Here is a 20857-nt window from a genome sequence, read left to right as displayed (position 1 = left end):
GGGAGGGAGCCAAGGTGTAGAAAACAGCCTGAATTCCTGACTGTGAGGGGATTGAGGCCCTGGCACAGGTTGCCCAGAGAAGCTGTGGCTGCCCCATCCCTGGAAGTGTCCAAGGCCAGGTTGGACAGGGCTTGGAGCAACCTGGTCTAGTGGGAAGTGTCCCTGCCCATGGCAGGGGGTTGGAACTGGTTGGTCTTTAAAGTCCCTTCCAACCCAAACCATTCTGTGATTCTGGTCCTATGAACTCCTAAATTATCCCTGTGTCTGTGCCTAGAATGGATTCCTTGTTTGTACTGTAATGGGTGTAACGCTGCCTGGGCCAGGCACCGGCTTCGTCCCAGAGTTTCATTCTGATGTAGCAGGAGGGGAGGTTTTCTCTCTCAGCATTGCAGGAGATGAAAATCCACGGAAAGCTGAAGCAAACACTGTGCTGATCCGATGGTTCTTTGGCTGGTTTATGGGAATGCACTTTTATTTCACATTTTGGGCAGAGCTGCAGCGATGCTCGTGAGGGTCCATCAGATGGAGATGCCTGGATGGAGAGGAGCAGAACCCCAGAATACCTCTGCCATTCATTTCAAGCTGGTATTTGGAGAATGAACCCGTCCCATGAAGGGTGGGAGCTCCAGGGTTTGCAGGGCCTGGTGCTGACAGCTCCTGCCCGGGCAGCACCGCTGGCTTGGCGCTCGCTCCGAAGGGGACTTTGCACTTTGCCCATGGAACGTGGGATTGCGTGGTCCTCCTGCTGTTAATATTTGCTGTTTTCGCCCTGAGGAGCTTTGTACATTTTCCCTTGGGAAGTGGGGGGGCTGTCGTGGAGCACCACAACCCCGTGGCTGGTAACTTCCAGCGGACCGGGATGTGCCGGTGCAGTTATCCCATAACTGAACATCTGCCAGGGCTCCTCTCCCCACAGGGGCTGGATTAGCCTGGAACTCACCCAGCTCTCTGGGAAGCTTTTCCTATCACGTACCTGTGGCTTCCAGGCTGCTGCCCTGACTGTAACCAAGCCCAGCACCCGCCTCATGCCATGGAGAGCAGGGAAGCAGGGATTTGGCTCTGCCTTTCCCTCCAGAGCAAGTCTGTCTGTTAAGTGTTCAAACTGCATCGTGTTTAAATGTCCAAATTCCACCCTATATATATCATAGTTACTCATATTTTCAATATGATGAGTGTTCTGGGCTGGGATGACCCACGTTGGACTGGTTTTCATGTCAGCACAGGAAATAAAAGCATTTTGAGAGGGAGGTGAGGGGCAGCAGCAGGACAGACAGTGCTGGTGTGCTGGGTGAGTCCTTACTGCCTGGCACAAAGGTTTGGGATGAGCTTCCCCGGCACCTGCTCGCTGGAAGATGAGCCAAGCTCAGCAGGGCTGGGGTGGAAGGTGCTGAATCGCTGCCAGCGAGCTGTCCCTACATCTCACTCTGGCTCATCTTACAGCCTTGGACTTGCTAATGAATCCAAAGTCCTCCAGCCCTTGCCTCCAAACATCCTGAGTACGTGGTGTTTGTGAGCCAGGATCACCGTCCAGGCTGGGATCTGGGAGCTCCTGCCGCTCTCCTGCGGCACCGCTCTGTCCAGGACCTGCTTCTGGCCACGTTGGCTGCAGCATTCCGGCCTCTCCAGGGAGGGCTGGGAATACTGCAGACCTGGGCAGTGATGTGTTTTCCTTTAAGGAACGCTGCCTGCAGCCTGGCAGCTGCAATCTCAGGATCTCTCTCCTGCCGTACCTGTTTGGCTGATTCCCCGTGGAGAAATCCTCCTCTGCATTTTCCCCTTGATGGGAGGTTGTGCTTTTAACCACGGCACCAAAACTTCCCAGCTTCTCTTTCCACCACGGCCCTTATGATTTTGGAAGGGGGATGCATCTCCCCACGAGGACAAGCTGCAGCTTTTCCACCTCGTGGGGAGCTGGCTGTGGGTTTCCTTGACTCCAGGCCTCCAGGTCACAGCCTGAAACCTCTTCCTCCAACACTACACTCACTTTTTGCCTCCTCACCATTCCAGTGGTCCCCTGGAACACTGACACAGGGGAGAAGGGGCTCCATAGCTCCTCTTTCCCCTCTCCCAGGCTCTCCAGCACTCCTGCTCCCCCCGGAAACTCTGAGTAGTGAAACTGGTTAATCACGTTGACACTGGAGGAGTTCTGGCATCCGAGAGCGGGATCTGCGGATTAACTCCTTCAGGTGTTTGCCAGCTTCTGGGCAGCCTGATGCATATGTAACTTTTAGGCCTTTGGAAAATCTGGAGCTTCCCAACACTTGAGGGTTTATGAACTGATGTCTCTCCTCGCAGCTCCCTCCTCCCTTGGGTTGCCAATTAACCGCGGGTGCTCCACGACAGACACGGAGTGTTTTGCCGCCGGTTCCGTTGTCTGGAGAAGAGGCCTCCGGCACCCACAGCTTCCTCCTGGGCTCTCTCCCACCTCCCAGCACCTGCCCTGGGAAAACCAGGTGCTACTTAAGGCGTTGGATCCGTGGATGTGTTTAACATCTGCCAAATCCCCGGCATCCCCAGCCTGCACCAAGGAAGGCTCCGGGATATCCTCAGCTGCCTGGGGCCGGAGCAGCCCGATCCCAAACCTGCAGTTCAGGCTGGAGCACTTGCAGATGGCAGATAGGGAGGGAGAGGTGACTCATGGAGATTAAATATCCTGCTGCTCCTGCCTCCTTGGCAGCGATGGCTCAACACACCAACGGCAGATCCAGCCGGCTCCGTCATTCCTGGTTTTCTTTTGCCTCTGGGTGCAGGAGAAAATTGGGAAAGGCAGGAGATGAGGTAGCCAGGATTCTCCTGGGGGAGGAAGGGGACGGGGGCTACAGGGATGGGAGGAGAGAGAGGCAGAGCAGTGCCTGGGGGAGGCTCATTCTTCCTCAAACACGTTTATTTCCATTGGTTTCATTGGGAAAACCTGGAATGCCGCATCCTTTCCCGCTGAGTTTCTGCCGGCGGAAAGCGCTTGCAGGGCCGTCAAGACAACGATTTCCCATCTTCTCTGATTGTTCAAGGCACTGCAGAGTTGTTGTTGTCAGAGCCCGTTCCCCGTTTTGGAAACATAATTGGAATTATGCAAATTCCGGTGCGGCACCGGTGAGTGACTGACGCGCTCCGAGCCCGGCGCAGCGCCGCGCTGGAATGTCTGAGCATGGAAGCCTCGTGCCATCCAGGGGGATCTGAGGGCTCAGCCCCGCTCCTGCCACAGCTCCCGAGCATCCCATCCCGCTGTGGTGATTCCCAGCAAAGCGCAGAGCTCGGCTGGGAACACCCAGTGCTTGGAGCTGTGACACCACGCTGGTGTTGCCAAAACTCCTGTTGGTCAGGGCCTGGAGCTGCTTTGGGGATGTGAGATGCCAAACTTCCCAATGGCAGCTCGGAGGGCTGTTTGGTGGGAGCAGGGAGTGGAATCTGGAGCACGAGGCTTGAGGGACTGGGAGCAAAACTCTCCCTGTGGGGGTTGTGACTCTGCCACCCTTCAGAAACCACCCTGCCCTGATCCATGTGAGTGTAAGGGATGGTGCCTGGATGTGGCTGTGATTCCAACCAGGAATATGTTGTGGGCACTGGGAGTGAGCCCTGGCTGGGTGGGGTGCTCTCGGACACCCTTCGACTGGGCCGTGTCAGTGGGACAGCTGACAAAGTCCAGGCTCCTGGGAGCAGCTGGATCCATGTCAGTGCTCATGGAGCGGGATCCTGGGAGGGGCTCCGACCCAAAGGGACTCCTCGTGCTGCCCAAAGTCCTGCAGGGAGGTTTTCAGGAGGGAGGAGGGATTTTGCCAGAATACAAGCTCTTCCCCCCCCAGCCACCTCAGCCTTTCCAACCGCGTGTCCCGCAGCGGTTCCTCTTTTAGCACCACGGCTCCTAAAAAAAAAAAGTGTTGACTGCAGCTTTTCTGGAGGCTGCAGCGTTCCCTCCTCGGTGCCTGCACAGCTCTTCCCAGCCTCCTTCCCGCTGCGGTTCCTGGGCTGAAGGCAGTCTTTTCCGGTCTGACCGCATGGCCAAGGAATGTATGTGCACATACAGTGTGTCTGGAGTAAGTTAAGTGCCAACAGCCAGGCTTTTGGGAGCAGCACGGAGGGAAAAATGATGTCCAGGCTGCTGCTTCCTCAGTTCCCTTTGGATCTGGGATGGCCACGGGGTGCTCCGTCCCGACCTCGGCGCCTCCGCCCGCGCCGTGGGTGTGTGGCAGCGATTTCTGCCTCTCCACGGTCAATAAAACCTTGGCCAACTGGAACGAAAATATTAAATCCGGTTAGTTGGGAAGGGAACGCTGGCTAATAAATAAACGGGGCTGGGAAGAAAAGCCGGGCGATCCAGCGTGTCCAACAGGCGTGTCATCCGCTCCTCGGGAGACGCCGCGGAGGGGGACGGGGGTAATTAAGAAAGCAATTAATGCAAGACATGAAGCTGCTTCCCGAAGACACGAGGAAATCCAGACTCCAGCTGTGCTGGTGTTGCCAGTCCTGGCAAAGGCCTTGCCCATGCTGGGAGGGGGAAGCACGTGGGGTGTTTGTTTGGGGGCTCCGTTTTCCGGGACGAGCAGCAGGTTGGGGGTTTGGCATCTTCCAGCAGGTCCAAAACCTCTCCATGAGCTTTTTGCTGCCCAGTCCCTTCCACCAGAATATATCTGGAAAAGGCCACCTGGAGTGGGAGGACCAGCAGTGCCAGGGCCGGGTGATCCAGTGCCGGAGCTCCCTGAGCATCTTTCCAGCCCAGCTGCTTTGTCAGCTTGGAGCTCTTGGAAAAAAGAATGGGATGATGTTTCTGTAGCGGAGCCAACCTCTAACACACTCAGCTTGGCTGCAGTCCGTGCGTGGGGCCGTGGTCAGCCTGGAGCTGGAAGCAAAATGCCTTTAAACGTGGATCTAAATTAGATCTCAGTCTAAATCTGTGCTGGGGGGGAGCTCAGGGAAAGGAGAAAACCCCAGTGACTGCTGCTGGCTCCAACAACTGCAAAGATTCCTACATCTATATTTTTATATCTGTGTGTGTATAAATGAATTGCAAAGGTCTGTCTATACTGATGTTCGATGGATCCCAGATTTTATGGGCTCGATGAACCCAAAGACATTACACAGTGTAGAATCCCAGAATGGTTTGGGTTGGGAGGGATCTTAAAGACCATCCCATTCCACCCCCTGCCATGGGGGGTTGCTCCAAGCCCCGTCCAGCTTGGCTTTGGACACTTCCAGGGATGGGGCAGCTACAGCTTCTCTGGTTGTGGCAAGAAGGAAAAGCTCTGATGTGGCTCCTGGTGCCATCATATGATTTTTTGGACAGACACACCGTCCTCTCTTGGTTTGTGGGAGACCCAGGGACTGGATCTGGGCATTTCTGCCCTTTCTTTACATGAGTAGGAAGCCTTGGGGGGCACCCCCCCATCTCACAGCCGTGTCTTCCCAGAACCAACCCCCATCCTCCCAAAATATCCCCTCCACAAAGCCCAGGCTGCCCTGACAGTGTTCACAGGGCGTTGCCTGTGAGCCTTCCCACTGAATTAAATATAACACTTGGGTTTGGGGTGGGATTTTTTGGGAAGGAAATCTGTTGCCAAGCAATAGAGCTGTGGCCTGGCTTTCTTGTCCCAAACCGAGCCCTAAAAGCTTCTGCAAATATCTGAGACGTCTGCAGTGGGGTCACAGGAGGCTGGATCACAGGAATGTGGAGGAAAAGCTGCTGCTGGGGTTGGGAGAAGGTTTCCCTTTCACTTTCCAGTGGCTGCCAAATTGAAAGTGGAGAGTTGTTTGGTCCCAGACGCTGCAAGAGATATGGAAGATCCTGAGTAATCCCAAGGGGTCTCAGGGGGAGGGCAGCAGCAAAATTTCCCTATGGATTTACACCTGGCATGTGCACAGTCTCCTGGACACTGTCATGCAAAAACATTGGGTTTTCCCCCAAAATAAGGGTGGGATCAGCCCCGACACGGAGACGTTGGCACCGCAAACTGGAGAATGAAATTCCACACCCACTCCTCAATCCATGGCAGGTGTAGGTGAATGAGGGGGTCAATGCTGACCCACATCCACACCTGGGGAGCTGACAGTGCCCATTTGCCTCCTTGGAAAAGCTCCAGTGGGAATGACGGCACCGATCCAGTGACCATCCCGGCACCGACGGGCATCGTCTGCACCACAGCCCCGGGTGGTGGCCACAGTTCTGCTCCAGGCCCAAAACAGACCTGCAGGAGAGTTCCACCTCCCAGCAATCCAGAGGGGTATGAAGTTTTCCTGATGTTTTCCCCAGCTGTCCAGCTTCGGAGGGAAATCCCACCGGCGTGCTTTCCTCATTAACCGCTGTCACATTTTCCAGGCAGTGCCAGGCACTGATTTGCATCACCAGATCACAAGGATGTGACCTAATTAAATTTCAGCTCTTTTCAATATGATTTTCATACTCACACGGGGTGGGTTGTTATTTTTTTTTTGGGCTTGTGGAACCAGCTATCCCGGCAGGGATGTTTCAGGCTCAGAATGGAAGAGGAGAAAACATCTAAATTCCCACTGGGAGCGGCTGCGGAGGCGAGCTCTGGGGTCTCTCCCAAGCCTTCCTCTGCTCCCAAAGTTTGATTCACAAGAGTGAATTTTTTTAACGCTTATTGCAGATTTTTTATTATTATTTATGCAGAGGGGAACACGGTCCTCCCACCCCTCCGCCCGTACAGGAGGGGTGGATTTAGGGCACGCCAGGAAGAAGTGGGAGAACCTGGGATGAACAACATTCCTCCTGGACCAAACATCCTTCCCAGGGCCTTACAAGACGCCTCCAGCCAAGACAGGTCCCATCAGACCCCGTCAATGCTCGTCAGCACAAGGCAAATCCAACCATTCCTCGCACCCAGACCTCCCCAGGAGTCTTTTAATCCCTGAAAAATATTACTTTGAGTCTTAGTTTTCCCTGGGAATGTCCCACTCGCCAGTGAGGGTAACGTGTTTCCCAGGAGGGTATTCCAGGGGGTTTTTTTTGGATGAACAACCAGGATACCCCGCATTTTCCCGTTGCTATGGCGAGGGGGAGAGCTGGGATTTTTTGTGCATGGGTTGGTGGATCCAGCCCGTTCTGCACGGCTGGTTTGCCCTCCCATTAATTAAGGGCATTCTTCCCTTCCCCTCGCAATTAGCAGAAAGAAAACCCAATTAACTCCTGGGCGGTGGGCGCCGTCAAACCCTCCCGTTCTCCCGGGGGAAAAATCCCGCTGGCCAAAGACATTTGTCCCGCTGAACACGGACCCCACACTGGTTCCCAGTGCACTCCAAGGCCACGTGTTGCCACCCCATCCCTATGGAAGCTCCCGGTTTTCCCTGAGTGAATCGCATTCTTGGCTTTGCCAAACCCACCCATGGCAGGGCTTGGCTGAGAAATTGGGAATTTTGGGCGGAAAAGGAGATTCCTTAAAGTTTTCTGGACACCCTCAGGCTGGTGCCTGGGTGTCCCCATTCCCACCACTCCCAGGCTTTACTGAGCATCCGGAGCAAACTCAGTAGGAAGGGCACCTCCACTTCTCCTGCCTCCCTCAGCCTCTCATCCTCCTTTTTTTATGGTTGGAGCCCTTTTTTATGCAGTTGGAGTACAGGGTTCTCTCCGTCCTGCCCCAGCATTCCGGCCCCGGCGGCTCCGCCTGTGATCCCTGCCATGAGGTGCAGCAGGAATTACCTGTTCCTGGACTGCTCCAACTTGCCCTGCCTGGCTCAGGCTGCTCCGAGCAGCTCCCCGGCTACCCCTGGCCTTCCCAGATGGATTTGGGTCCTGCATGACCAGCCTGGTGCCCGTGGCAAGGATGAGCCGTGCTCGTTCCAGTCTCCCAAAATAAATATGGGAAGACCTTCCTGATGGGACAGGATGGCAGACAAGGAGTGACTTTTGATACGGTCTGACCTGGCTCCTGCTGGTCACCAGATCCCTGGGATTTGCCCCAGGATTTGCCCCTGGAATTCCCTGTCACTGCCTCAACAAGTTGAGTCTGCCTGATGTCATTCCAGGGGATGCCTTGGTGGCCTCTGAGCAGGGACATGACTTGGTAACTTCCAGCTACCATCCGATATTACTCCCTTGCCTCCACTGGCTTCTCCTGAATTTTGGTTTTCCGGAGGATCATCCCTGCTCTGGCTGATTTATCAGCCTGCAGATGACCCAGAGCAGATCCGTTGCTCTCCCTAAGCCTGGAATTGCCCCAAATCCCAAGTGCCAGCATTACCACACTTTCCTTTTGCTATTTTAACCCTAATTAGGTGTTTGTGGCCACTGCATAGTGGTTGCTGCATGTCCCTTCCAGCTAGATTGCCCTGACAAGTTTGGCAGCAGGATGACTGATGTCCAGAGGATTTAGGGAGCTCACTTCCCACTCATTTCCAAGGAAATGAGGCCTTCCAGCTGCTCTGGAAAAGCAGGAGCCCTGTGGCAGGGAAGGGATGTCAGAGGAGCCCCCTGTGATACTCCTCCACCCTTTGTGGGGCTGAAACCCACATCCACAATCCCTTTATTGGGTATTTCTGGTGTTTCCCACCCACTGGGAACCTCCAGCTGCTGGGAACAAAAAATCTCATCCCCTTCCTGACAATGTCTCACCCCTTCACCTCACCTTGGGGTCCCTGTTTGCTTTAGAGACCCCCCTGTCCCAGGAAGGGCAGGATCCAACCCTGAGGATAACAGCCAACACCAGCAGCTAAAGAGGCTCGGAAAGGGTTGCACTAGGACATGTCTGGCTGCTCTGAAATTCCACAGGCCACCGGGAAAGGATGATTCCATGGTTTGCTAGTGGCTATCGGGTGGGTTTAAGGAGCTGCTGATCCATTTGGAGAGGTCACGGTGCGGGATACGGCCCTTTCCCATCACTTGGATGTGGACAGAGCAGCACCTGGAGCATCCTGTATCCTGAGGAGAGCTGGAAGTTTGTCCATGGAAGGGGTGAATCCCATAGCCCCCCATGCCCATCCCCAGGGCCACCCACGTTGCTGCCACAAGGGATTACACCGACCATCCCGAACATGATTCCAACCCCATCCATCAGCCCTGCCAATAATCCCTTGGGACAAAAGACCCCGAGGGCAGCTCCCGCCCCCGCCTGTAATTCCTCCCCTACTCCCTAATCCCCAGCCCTTCTGTCACAGTGGCCAAATCCAATTAACTGTGCAAGGATCACACTCCACCCTCAAGGCCCAGCTCAAATGGGCCACAGTGCTCAAATGGAGCCACGAGGTCCCTTGGGATGGATGGTGTGGGATGGCACCACTGGGGGTCAAGAGGAGCCATCCTTGCCCTTTAGTGGGCTTTATTCCCCCCAAAAAAGGACCTTGTGAGAGCTGAGAGGTGCATCCAGGCAAGGTGTGAGGGAGGGGAGGTGGTCTGAGACCTGTGCCTGTTATTCTATCCGGGGTGACTCTTTTTTCCCATTTTCCCAGTTGGCTTGGTTGCGGTACCAGCTTCCAAGACCCCATTCCAAACACCCACATGGGTCCCACTCAGCCTCCAAGACCCCATATCCACTTGCTCAGGGTTTTCCATGAGTCTCTGAGCTCCATTTCATGTCTGGTTGCAGAGGAAGGTGTTCTGGTCCTAATCTGACCTGGCACAGGGAATGGTGGGGATGGGAAGGATGCTCTCCAACCTGGCCACGACCCCCAAGGCCACAGAACTCTTTTCCCATGATCCAGTCTGCCAAAAAAAAGGGCTCATGATGGAGGTACCACAAATTCAGGACAGCCCTGGTGAACCCCCACCAGGACCAGGGTGCAGCCAAATAAACACCCAACTGTTTGGATTTGCAGCCTTTGCCAGGATGAACTTGAGCTGCAAATCAGGATGTGAAATCAGGTATTTTTGGGATTGTGAAGCTCATGGGACAGAAAGAAGGAGGGGGGCAAGAGGAACTGGAGGGTGCACAGGTACTGGGAAGGGAGTTTTGTGGGGACCACCAGGGATGTGCCAGCAGGGAGGTGCTGCTTTTCAGGGCATATTCTGGGGGAAAAAGTGAATAAATGATTGTTGGCCCCAGGAGGCCACAGAAGGATCAGGAAGCACCTTAAATCAGGGGGAGAAACATGTGGAGGTGGAAGCTGAGTCCAAGGGGACGAGATCCAACCGGCAAGGGGACGGCTGAGGGTGGCACGTCAGCAGCTGCTTCAAGACCTGAGCTAATGTTTAGCTTTGGACTTTGCCCAATTGTCCAAGGGGCAAAGGAGGAGGAGGACGAGGGCGGGAGATCCGTGAGGGGCGGAGTGTGGCCAGGGCTGTGACTCCTGCACGAGCTCTGGCTCGGAGCAGGGTGATTCTGGGTGTAGTTCCTACCAGTTTGCTCCTGGTTCAGCAGGACATTCCCTGACCAGGCCTTGCTGAGCTCCTCCCTTTAGCTCAGCTCTTCCTGATGTGTTTTATTCCCGACACACCAGGCTCCAGAGGGGTGTTTGCAAGGGCTGCAATGAGAGAACACTGTCGTGGGAACACCATCATGAACAGGGTGAGGAGCCTGGTGGCACCACCGACAAGGCTGCGAACGTGTCCCCAGCGCTGGCACAGGGCTGAGCACTTCCCTCTGGCCTGGATAACCCACCCTGGGAGGTGCCTTGTCTCTATTTAAACCCCCCTCTCCCGGGATGTAATTAAGGACATGCCTATTAATTGCTGTGTCGCATCAGCTCGTCCCTGTCACCACCGGCGCTCCCCGGGCAGCTCCCGTTGGACCACGGCCACGTGTTCCCTCTCCATCCCCATCCCCTTCACCCTGCAGCATCCCAAGCCTTCCCATTTTGAGTTCTACCTTCCCAGGCAATTTTGCACGGCAACGTTCTCCAATCCCAGATTATTCTAATGACACCGTGGAAGAGCTAAAAATAGGAGCAAGGCATTTTCTGCCTCTCCCCCACCAGCCGCTGCCGGGAGCGCGGGGACGGCACCGGCAGCGGGAGCCTCCGAGGTGTTTGCAGGGAGCGTTTGGAGAGTATCACACCTCCCCTTTCCCTTCCCAGCCCTGGATCTTTAAATATCTGGCCCAAATCCACACGAGCCTGTAGTTGCTTAACTCCTTCCTTGCACTCAAATCCAAAGGAAACTGGGCACCTAAAAGGGTATGGAGGAAACGGGGTGGGGGGGGTGCAAACACTGCAGGAAGCACCGAACCTGCAGGAGTGACTCAGCCACGGTGTGGGTGGTGGGGATGGGGTGGCTGGGCTCTCCCGGCTTCCCTGGGGACCTCCTGGTTCCCGTGGAAACCTCCCAGCTCCTGTGAGATTCACAGCACCCACCTGCCCCATCCCACTTGGCTTCCTCTCCTGCCAGGGCTCTTGGAGGTCTCAGGGTCCTGCACGCGCTGGGAAACACTGTGGGAAGCAGCCCCTGAATCCACGCTGCTCTCCCAAAAATGCACATCCCACAAAAGTGATGTATCCCCCCTAGAAATGAAGCCCTCCCAAAAAAATGATGCCCTGCTCCAAAACCAGCCACGCTGGATTTAGCACCTGTACTGCTGGGCTGGGCAGGAGGAGCAAAACTGCTGTCACCAACAACTTTTTCCGTGGCTTTGGACCAGATTCCAAGAGTCTGCACTGGGAATGGGTCCGTGCATCATCCTGGACACGGAAGCCGGTGCTGGAATACAGGCATGGATGCCTAGGGGGTGGCAGGGAGCAGCCAGGGACACGTCCATCCCCAGCAGGGACACAACTGTTTTCCTCTTGGGACGCACAGATCCTATCCAGAGGGGAGTTAATCCCCTGCTCCAAGGCTCTGGGGCCAGGATTCTGCTGACGTGGAGCTGGAGGCAGGATGGGAGGCCGAGCAGAGTGGGAAGAGTAGTCACTGGGAAGAGAAGCAGCTGGTTCCTGGCCCACAGAGGGGAACAGAAACGCCGGTGAGCCGGTGGCTGCCACGCGCCCGGGACTGCACTGGAGCGGAGCAGAGACGGATGAGTCAGAGGTTTCGGGCACAATGGGAAGCGCGGGCTCAGCAGGGATGGGGACATGCAGGGACAGGGACACGCCAGGATGGGGACGTGCCGGGATGGGGCCTCAAGGCTGCCCTGAGCAAACCCTCCTCCAGGGCAGGGTGAGGAACAGCGGGGAGAAACGGTGGCTTTTTCTCCTCCTGGTCGCTGGGAGAGGAAGGAAAAGGGTGAACTCCTGGCAGTGTGCAGGGACAGGGCCCTGCCACGTGTCCTGCCGGCAGCCGGGCAGGGGGATGTCCTGCACTCCTCAGCCGGCCCTGGCAGGGTACCAGGAACCACATCCCAGCTCAGCCAGAGCCGTCTCCAGCCCAGCTGCTTCCCCAAGGCCACTTCCCTCCCGCCCACTGCTGCCTCCTCACTTCCGCAGCCTTTTCCTTTTTATAACTAATCCCCAAAACCAAACCCAGAAGAGCAAGAGGAATAAAAAAGCGCCCACGGCAAAGCAGGAGCTCTGCTCTGCCACCTGATCCGAGTCACCCCGACAAGGCCTCGGCTGCCCCCACATTCCACATGGGAGCTCGCGAGGGCAGAAATAATGGGCACAGGTAATTACAGGCCTGAAGATGGAGGTGCTGCTTGTGGGCCATGTGTTCCCACAGGGATGGGAGAAACCTCCAGTGGCAAACCTGGGGTGGACTCAGCTGTCCAGTGGGAGACATCCTCCAAAAATGTCTCCAAAGGCCAAAGACAGAGTTTCAGCCACCTTTCTTCCTTCCCCTTCCCACAGGATGGTGGCTGGGAGAACTTGAGCCTCAAGAGGCCACTGAGCTTGGACACAAGCCTGGAACACCATCATCCTGGAAGTCTCGGGTCACTCCCTGGGGCTGGGAGCAGCCAAATACTCGGGCTCAGGGCTGGAAACCAGGGCTGTGGTTGCCCAGCAGTGCTGCACGAACCCCACGGTTTGCATGGCCCCAGAAAATTAAATTTCTCTTTCAGGATGTGAAAGGAGACCACGAGACTGAGGTCCCACGGCTTCCCCCCTGGGCTGACAGGACACTGCACTGGCAGCAAGCACGTCAAACTGACAGTTTGGGGAGGCAGAGGGAGGTGAAGGCTGGGATCCCTTTTCCTCATCCCACACGCCTCTCATGGGACCGTGCCTGCAATGCCATAGAGGAGTGTCCCCATCCCCCAGCTCAGGCAGCCCAAACACCTGGGGTTTGAAATCACAGAATCCCAGGATGGTTTGGGTTGAAAAGGATCTTAAAGCCCATCTCATTCCAACCCCTGCCATGGGCAGGGACACCTTCCACTAGACCAGGTTCCTCTAAGCCCTGTCCAACCTGGCCTGGAACACTTCCAGGGATGGGCAGCCACAGCTTCTCTGGGCAACCTGTGCCAGGGTCTCCCCACCCTCACAACCAGGAATTCCTTCCAAATATCCCATCTAACCCTGTCCTGACCTATGGCCCTACGAGGTGGGAGGCAGGAGTAGTGGGATGGGAGCCCCTGGATGTGTTTTCTCGTCACCAAGTGGGGGTGTGACAGTGTCACTGAGCCGTTTGCTCCCCGGGTGAGGCTCAGGAAGTGGCGCAACAGCAGCAGCCACAGCCTGGGAGTGGCTGCTCCCACAAAATCAACGGGAGACACCGTTTAACGGAGCTGTTTGCCACATATCGGGAACCCACCACGGCCAGCGGGAGGGAGCGGATCCTCTGGAATAAAAGCCATTTTCCAACACTCTCTCTTAACACTGCAGGCAAGAAGCATCATTTTCCAAGAGGAAAACCCATTTGTCCAGGATCACATGCCACGGAAAATGATTACAGAGCTGCAGAGGACAGACTTTCCCAAGCGGAGCCACCAGTCCCGTGGGATTGTGTGGGTGCAGGTCCTGCTCCCACACAGTCCCAGGGGGCTCTGCAGCAGCACTGGGAATCACTCCTGGATGGATGGATTGGGACACCGGCACTCTCTGCGCCAGCCGCATGGCATTCCAAGCTTTTCCTAGGAAAGGGAAAAAAATAATGATGGAGCATCGCAGGCCCTGCACTGTCTGAGCCCTGTCGTGACTGGTATCGCGACAAGAAGCCACCAGTGGTTTGTGCAGCTGCCACCGCACACTGAGCTCCCTCCCGGGCCGCGCACGCGCCGTGGATCCGAGGGGAAGTGGAAAAGCTACGCCAGCTGTCACAGCAAAGGGTGAGCAGCCCAGGAAAGCCCCAGCAGGGCCACGGGATGGTGGCACTGCCACTACTGTCACAGAGTCACAGGTGATGCCAGAGAGACCAATCCGAGCCACCCGTCAAGGCTGTACGAGGCGATGCCGCCCCGGCACAGGAGCGCCACAGGTCTCCCGGGAAAAATCACCTCCACACCCACATCCCACACACTTTCCCATCACTCGAGCTGGTGTCGAAACCATTCCAGAAAATCATCCATGATTTAAGTATGGCTCCAGGCAAACGCCCTGTTGTCCCAAACGTCTCTGCCTGTGGCACCAAACCGGCTCCCACAGCAGCGGCACGGGGAGGTTTCCTGCTCTCCCTTGTGAGGGTGTAACCAAATTTTGGCAAGATGAAGCACAGGATGGGTCTCCAGTTTGGATGTGGTGGCTTTGGTGCTGCCAGTTCTCACCACAGCCAGCCTGGAAGCAGCTGCACACCCTGGGATGCACTCTCCTGTGTGGAAAGAGCTGGACAGATTTGGGCTGGCAGAAGGGGCTGAACAGAGCCCGACTCCAGCAAAGCCAGACCTTGCTGAAGAGCCCCTGTGTCTAATGGAACCAAAACACCCCATCTCTCCAAGGAAATGGGACAAAAAGCCAACAGGGACAAACCAAACAGGTGAGGGAGCAGAGAGGCCACCAAGAACGACCAGCACTTCCCTCACATCCTGTTTTCCATGAGAACCCCAACATCCTCTCCTAGTTTAGACCAGGCACCACCAGCCTGCCCAGACACGGTGGAGCTGAGCAGTACAATCCCATCCCCTTTCCCAAAGGCCCTTTTTTGTCCCCGAAAAGCAGCAGCCATGTCACTGGTGGTCCCTCCCTGCTGCCCAGGTTAGCGGCAGTTCCCTCCCCAGGGAGCAGCAGAAGTGGTTGGGTTGTACATCCCCCTCGCCGGGTGACGGGAGGTGACACGGGGGGTGACGGGGCCCAGCCCCCCTCCCACGAGGTCCCCGTCACCAACCAGGGACAGTCACAACCTGAGAGTTGAGGGCACAGAGCAGCAGCCAACGAGGAAGAGAAAGCACAACTTCCTCCCTTTTTCTTCTGAGCAAGAGATTCGAGCCCTGTGCAAAAGGCAGTGCGGAAACTGCACATCCTGTAGGTAAAATAGTTACTCCACCAGCTCCAAAATCTTGGGAAAGGCTGCTGCCCCCTTTATCACCCTCAGCACCTGGCCCAGTGGGACACCATCCCCCCCACCACCGGGATTTGGGACACACTGGACAATGCTTTTGGAAGAAGAGCTTCCAGCCGGGAAGCCACGTTGGTCTGAACACGGTGGTAAATCCCTTCCTGCAGGCCACTGGGTAATTAAGGAGCTCTTCTCACAACAAGGTAACAAATAACACGTGTGGTTTGACAAATTACATTCTCACCTTCGCTAATCGTCGCTGCCGCGCTCGGCAAGCCAGGACAGTGTCTCAGGATGTGTGGAGTCTGCAAGGAATGCTCCTACTGGAGAGAAAGGGAGCCCGAGCTCGGGGCAGGTGCAGAAAACACCTGGGAACCTGCAAAACTCCTCCCAACCCACCAGTTTTTTGGAGAAAACCCCGTAACTGCGCCGAGCAGCACCTCTGTCGCAGCCCCAACTTCCACAGCTGCTCCCACGCCACAGAGAAGCGAGAATTCCTTTGGAATGACACCTCAAAGCCACCGCTGTGCTGCGAGAGGCAGCGTGGTGGGAACACCGAGAGCCACGGCGACCCTGCGCACCAGAACAACGGGAAGGTGTCAAAGCTGAGCTGCAGAGCTTTCCACCGAAGAGTGCAGGTGGGAACAAAAGGCACAAGGATTTCACACAGGTGTGGTGTGTCCATGTAGGAACCACCACCACGACAGCCCCAGCTCCTGGGACGGGACTCCCAGGAGCTCTGCAGGAATGACACAGGATGAAAGAACAACCCACCATCCGAGACCCATCCCGGGTGCAGAAGTTTTATTGACAGGCCCAGTTCTGGGTGTGGTGTCATCAGATCTGCTCGGCCAGCACTCGGCAGCGCTGCCCCAACAGGCCCAGCAGAGGTACCAGAACACACATCCTGGGCTGCTCCAGGTGAAGCTCCAGTCCCATTTCCTGCCTTCCTCAGCCCACAGGCATGGCCAGCCCACATCTGTCCTGCAGGAGATCTCAGCTGCTGAGCCCACCCCTGGTGCCTCGTGCCAAGTCCACCGGGGAGAAGCTGTTTGGTGTGGATGAGTCACCAACCACACCGGAGACAGTCCCTCTGTGGTGTTATCCTACCCCCTTCTCCCTCTTCTCCAGAGCTCTGGCCAGAGGACACATCCTGCGGTAAAAGGCCTCACGATGGAAAATTCTGTGAAGAGATTTTTACAAAAATCATGGATTTATAAGCACTGAACCCACGTGTTGTGCCAGCACAATACGCAAAGTATTTTCTTTGTGCTTCATTAATTAACCCCAAAATGATCAAACCAGCCCTGGCAAGTGCTGAGCACCACAGTGCCAAAAACATGGAACAAGATGATCTTTAAGGTCCCTTCCAACCCAAACCATTCTGGGATTCTGGGATTCTCTGGACCCACCTTTTGCCTCCTGTGGATGTTCACGATGTGGATGTCTTCGCTGCGATACTCCTCGTCGTGCTTATCCAGGGGAATTTTTTCCAGCTCGAAGTCCATCTGAAGCAGCTGGTTGTCCAAGAACACACAGAATGATTCCACAAAGGCCTCTACAACCATCCAAGCCATTTTTCCCACCCAGTGCAGCACATTCACCCTTGGTTTAACCACCCCAGCACCAATTCAAAGCTACGACACCTTGTAACACTTCAGAAGAATCTATATAAAGCTTGTGCTAAAACATTCTGGGGGGGATTTAAAAGATGTGTGGATGTGGCACCTGGGGACATGGGTTAATGGTGGCCTTGGCAGTGCTGGGGGAACGATTGGACTTGATGATCCCAGAGGACTTTTCCAACCTTAACAATTCTGTGGTTCCAAGATTTTGCTTCCCCCAATCTCTGAAGCGCTAAGCCAAACCACAGCACCTGCCTCTGTCTGCCAACCCTCTCAAGTGGAAGAGAGGGGAAAAAAACAGGCTAAACCACCCCACCGTGGGCTCTGGGACACGCTCAGGTTATCTGGGCTGCACCTGGCAAGCCAAGGAAGGAAATAAATCACAAAAAAAAGCAGAAAATCAGCCAGAAACACCCACAGCTGTTGTTTGTTGTGGGAGTGGCACCTCAGCAGAGCCGAGCCCGGCCCTCCTCACAGCCAGGGCCCCACAAGGGTGAGAGGCACAGCTAATTATGAAACAGGTGCTTTTAGTAACACATACAAATCAACCTGGCATTCTCACCATTCTCCTTTTTATTGTATTATTATTATTACTATTACTACTACTACTGCATATAATGCTTTTCAACAGCCATCACAGGTGCAGAGTTAAATCTGCACTGACCACCATCCCACACCTGGGAGGGATCCAGGTGTTCCCCCTGTTTCTTCCCTTTGCCTGCACACATGACACAGCTGGAACATTTAATTAAATCACCTCAGTAGAGGACAACAATTTTTCCAAGAGCAGCTCCATCACTCAGAAGAGAGTGCTGAGTTCCTGAGTGAAACTCTCTGTGTTTTCCCTCTGCTTTCAACGAAACAGCCTAAAAGAAAATGTGCTAAAATCCACTTACTTCAAAGTATTTTCTCTCGATTTCAGGGTTCTTCCCCATGGTTCTTTGCTCGTAGCAGCACAAGACACACGTGTCAGGGCCAGTGAGGTCCTTCAGCGTCTTCAGCAACGGCTCCAACGACTGCCCAAAAGAGGTTAAACATTTCCCACCTGGATTTCAAGTTCATTTCCCTGGAACGACACCCTCCAGCTAAAGCCTTCACCCAAGAGAGAAATTCCCAGCTTTGCTTTGCAGGGAGTTATTTTTAGTGCTTTAACTGGGACGAGAAGAACATGGGGGCAAGCTGGGAAGCAGAGGAGAAAGGGAGACTGCACGGGAGAAGAGTTTCACAGACTGACCAAGAAAACTGAGCTACAACCAAAGCCAAAACCATCCCACCCTGCTGAGCGGGCATTTCCTTGAGGCACAACAGTATTTCCTGACATGTTTCAAAAGTGAGAGTTTTCTCAGTTATTCTTGGAATATGGCTCAGATCCAGACCACTCCGTATGGAAACAGGACCAGGGAGTCAGTGCCAGGGGCTGGTAAAACCATTGGAAGGGCACTGGGACATGGGGTTCTTCAGGTCATCTCCCTTTTCCTGCAGCTTCTCTTAGCTCTCCATGTACATCCCACAGAACTCCAGCTGAGGACATGGGTCAGACTACAACAACCACAAAGCTGAAGCATGATTTCTACTCTTGCCTTCCCAAGGGAAGCACGAGGAGAACCCAAACTGAGCAGATGTGGCACTTTCACGTTTCATTTACCAATGACTTCAACAGTTCACAGTGTTTTTTGCCTTACGCTTCATTCCAAATGTAAAAAAAAAAAAGGGGGAGGAATAAACATTAAATTCAGGGTTTAACATAAAGTCCCTGGTTGAAACTCAAATGGCCCTGAATCTATTCAAAATGCCTTTTTCAGTCTTGTTCTATGTATTCCTCAAAATCACAGGGACCAAGACACACTATTTATTTGAACACTTCTCATACTAAACACACTGAATCCATCCCCCCTTCCCAAGGAACCTTTCCTTAGGGGTTTTGCAAAGTCCTCTTTACCTCCTCATAGTAAATGCAATCAGCCATGAGTATATAATCAGGGGGAGGCTGAAATTCTGTTACATCTTCTCCCCTAAAAAGAACAGACAAGAAAAAAAAAAACAAACCAACAAAAAGTGAAAACAAGCTTCAGCAACAACACATACAAACTAAAGGACTGAGTATAAAATTAACTGTTTTCAAATTAAGCATCCCTTAACGCAGTGATGTTCTGAAGTATATTCAGCAATTTAACAAAGCCAGTACAGAATTACAGAACCACAGAACACAGAACAAATGGTAACATGGTTTGCACTGGGAGGGACCTTTAAGATCATCCAGTCTCACCCCCTGCCATGGGCAGGGACACCTTCCACTGTCCCAGGTTGCTCCAAGCCCCATCCAGCCTGGCCTTGGACATACCCAGGGATCCAGGGGCAGCCACAGCTTCTCTGGGCAACCTGTGCCAGGGCCTCCCCACCCTCACAGGGAAGAATTTTTTTCCTAGTATCTTATCTAAATCAACTCTCTTTCAATTCTAGCCCCGTTAAAGCCGAACAGAGACATTAAAGTTTCATACAAACCATTTCAGTACCTTGGCTCGGACTGACCCTGTGACCAGGTGCTTGTTGTTCTCTATATTCACCAGCAGCAGCTCCTGCAGCTCCTCGAGGTCCGTGACCGTCACGTTCGCCCTGTAACACAGACACGGGGTCAGGGACCAACACAACGGCACCGGGCCGCCAACGGTGTTTAAAAGAGGCGTTTAAAGGCGCGCAAAGGCCCTGAGGGAGGTGGCGGCGCGGCTCCCCCTCACCCCAGCGTGGCTGCCATGATGCCGACGGCGCCGGTGCCCGCGCCCAGCTCCAGGACGTGGCGGCGGGCGAGGGGACAGGCGCCGGTCTCCAGGAACTTGGCGAGGACCAGCGCGGCGTCCCACACCACGGAGCCCACCCCTCCGGCCGCCCGCTGCTCCAGCCGCAGCGCCGGCCCGGCCCGCCGCTCCAGCTCCCGCACGAAGCCCGCCATGGCCGCGGCTCTGAGGCGGCGCGGCCCCTCCTCAGCCTCCTCCTCCTTCCCCTGAGGGCAGGAAATGGCGGGCGGGCGCCGCGCCCTCCCCTCAGCGCGCCCGCCGGGGGGGGTTTGCCACCGAACAGGGCATATCTCTTTAAATCACTTTGTGCTTCCTTATATCAGCTCATGCAGCAGCGGCGGCGGGGAGTCGTCGAGAGGAGATTTAAACCCGTGAAATAGATAAAGCGGTGACGGGCAGCCTCTGGAGGCGGGGGGGGGAGGTCCGTGTGGTAGAAAAGCAAATTATAAAGTTAAGGGGCCTGAGGAGCTGCGGCGCTCGTGGAGCTGGGAGAGGAATCCGCTGTTGGGGGCTGAACGCCAGGAAATGCACACAGTATTATATTAAAAAAAAAAATTACAAAGCACAAAGACGCGTTACAGAAATCAGAGATGCCCTGTCTAGATGCCCTAATAAAAAGACTGAAATTGTGGACTAATTAGCATGAGAAACAAGAAATCGATGCCAATAAAAGATAGAGTACTAATTAACAAGAGAACTATGTAACTTGTAGCCACTAAACACTAATTCCTTTGTTTGCTAAACTATATTAGCAGGGAAAGGTTTTGATAGCATGTGTGTTATGTGGAGCGATCCCCACGTACCTTCAATGTTCAGTAAAGCAATGCCGATTTTCCAACCTAAAAAACTGGTTAGAGAGTTTATTTTCCGGTTTTCAGTGACAGCTCCATGGTCTTGGAGGCTTTTCCAACCGAAATGATTCCATGAATCCACCACCCGTGTCCCGGAGGCAACACAAGCCCCCCAGACCCCTCTCCCTCACCCCTTCTGACCAACTCCGACTCTTGCTGAAGCTGCTTTTGTTAGAAATCCTCCTCATACAACTTACAGAAAGGTTTTAATAAACCTGCAAAAGGGTTTCAAGAAACCTACAGAAAGGTTTTTAATAACCTTACAAGAAGGTTTTAATAAAGCAGCTGAATATGATGCGTTGATTGCACGTAGACATTTTGAAGTGCAAAGGCTTTTGATTTTTTTTTTTC

The 20857-nt window shown here is 54.5% G+C and overlaps 1 protein-coding gene across 1 annotated transcript; it reads right to left on the bottom strand.

The window, feature by feature from the left end:
* Positions 1-16027: 16027 nt before the first annotated feature.
* Positions 16028-19881, bottom strand: VCPKMT (valosin containing protein lysine methyltransferase). Its single transcript, XM_064659684.1, has 6 exons — positions 19599-19881; positions 19366-19476; positions 18803-18875; positions 17760-17879; positions 16651-16755; positions 16028-16421 (listed from the first exon to the last, which is right to left on the bottom strand). Exons 1-6 carry the CDS (start codon positions 19808-19810, stop codon positions 16407-16409), a joined length of 636 nt encoding a protein of 211 aa, XP_064515754.1. The 5' UTR covers positions 19811-19881; the 3' UTR covers positions 16028-16406.
* Positions 19882-20857: the final 976 nt, after the last annotated feature.

The sequence above is a fragment of the Pseudopipra pipra genome, chromosome 6 (genome assembly GCF_036250125.1).
Source record: "Pseudopipra pipra isolate bDixPip1 chromosome 6, bDixPip1.hap1, whole genome shotgun sequence".
In the NCBI taxonomy this organism is placed as follows: domain Eukaryota; kingdom Metazoa; phylum Chordata; class Aves; order Passeriformes; family Pipridae; genus Pseudopipra; species Pseudopipra pipra.
The sequence above is the reverse complement of the archived record's forward strand: the minus strand, read 5'-3'. Positions and strand labels throughout refer to the sequence as shown.

Coding starts and splice junctions, on each gene's coding strand:
- VCPKMT (XM_064659684.1), bottom strand. CDS start 19,810: ATGGCGGGCTTCGTGCGGGAGCTGGAGCGGCGGGCCGGGCCGGCGCTG. Junction 18,876..19,365: donor CGAGCCAAGGTACTGAAATG/GTTTGTATGAAA, acceptor TGTTCTTTTTAG/GGGAGAAGATGTAACAGAAT. Junction 16,756..17,759: donor TCGAGAGAAAATACTTTGAA/GTAAGTGGATTT, acceptor TTGGACAACCAG/CTGCTTCAGATGGACTTCGA.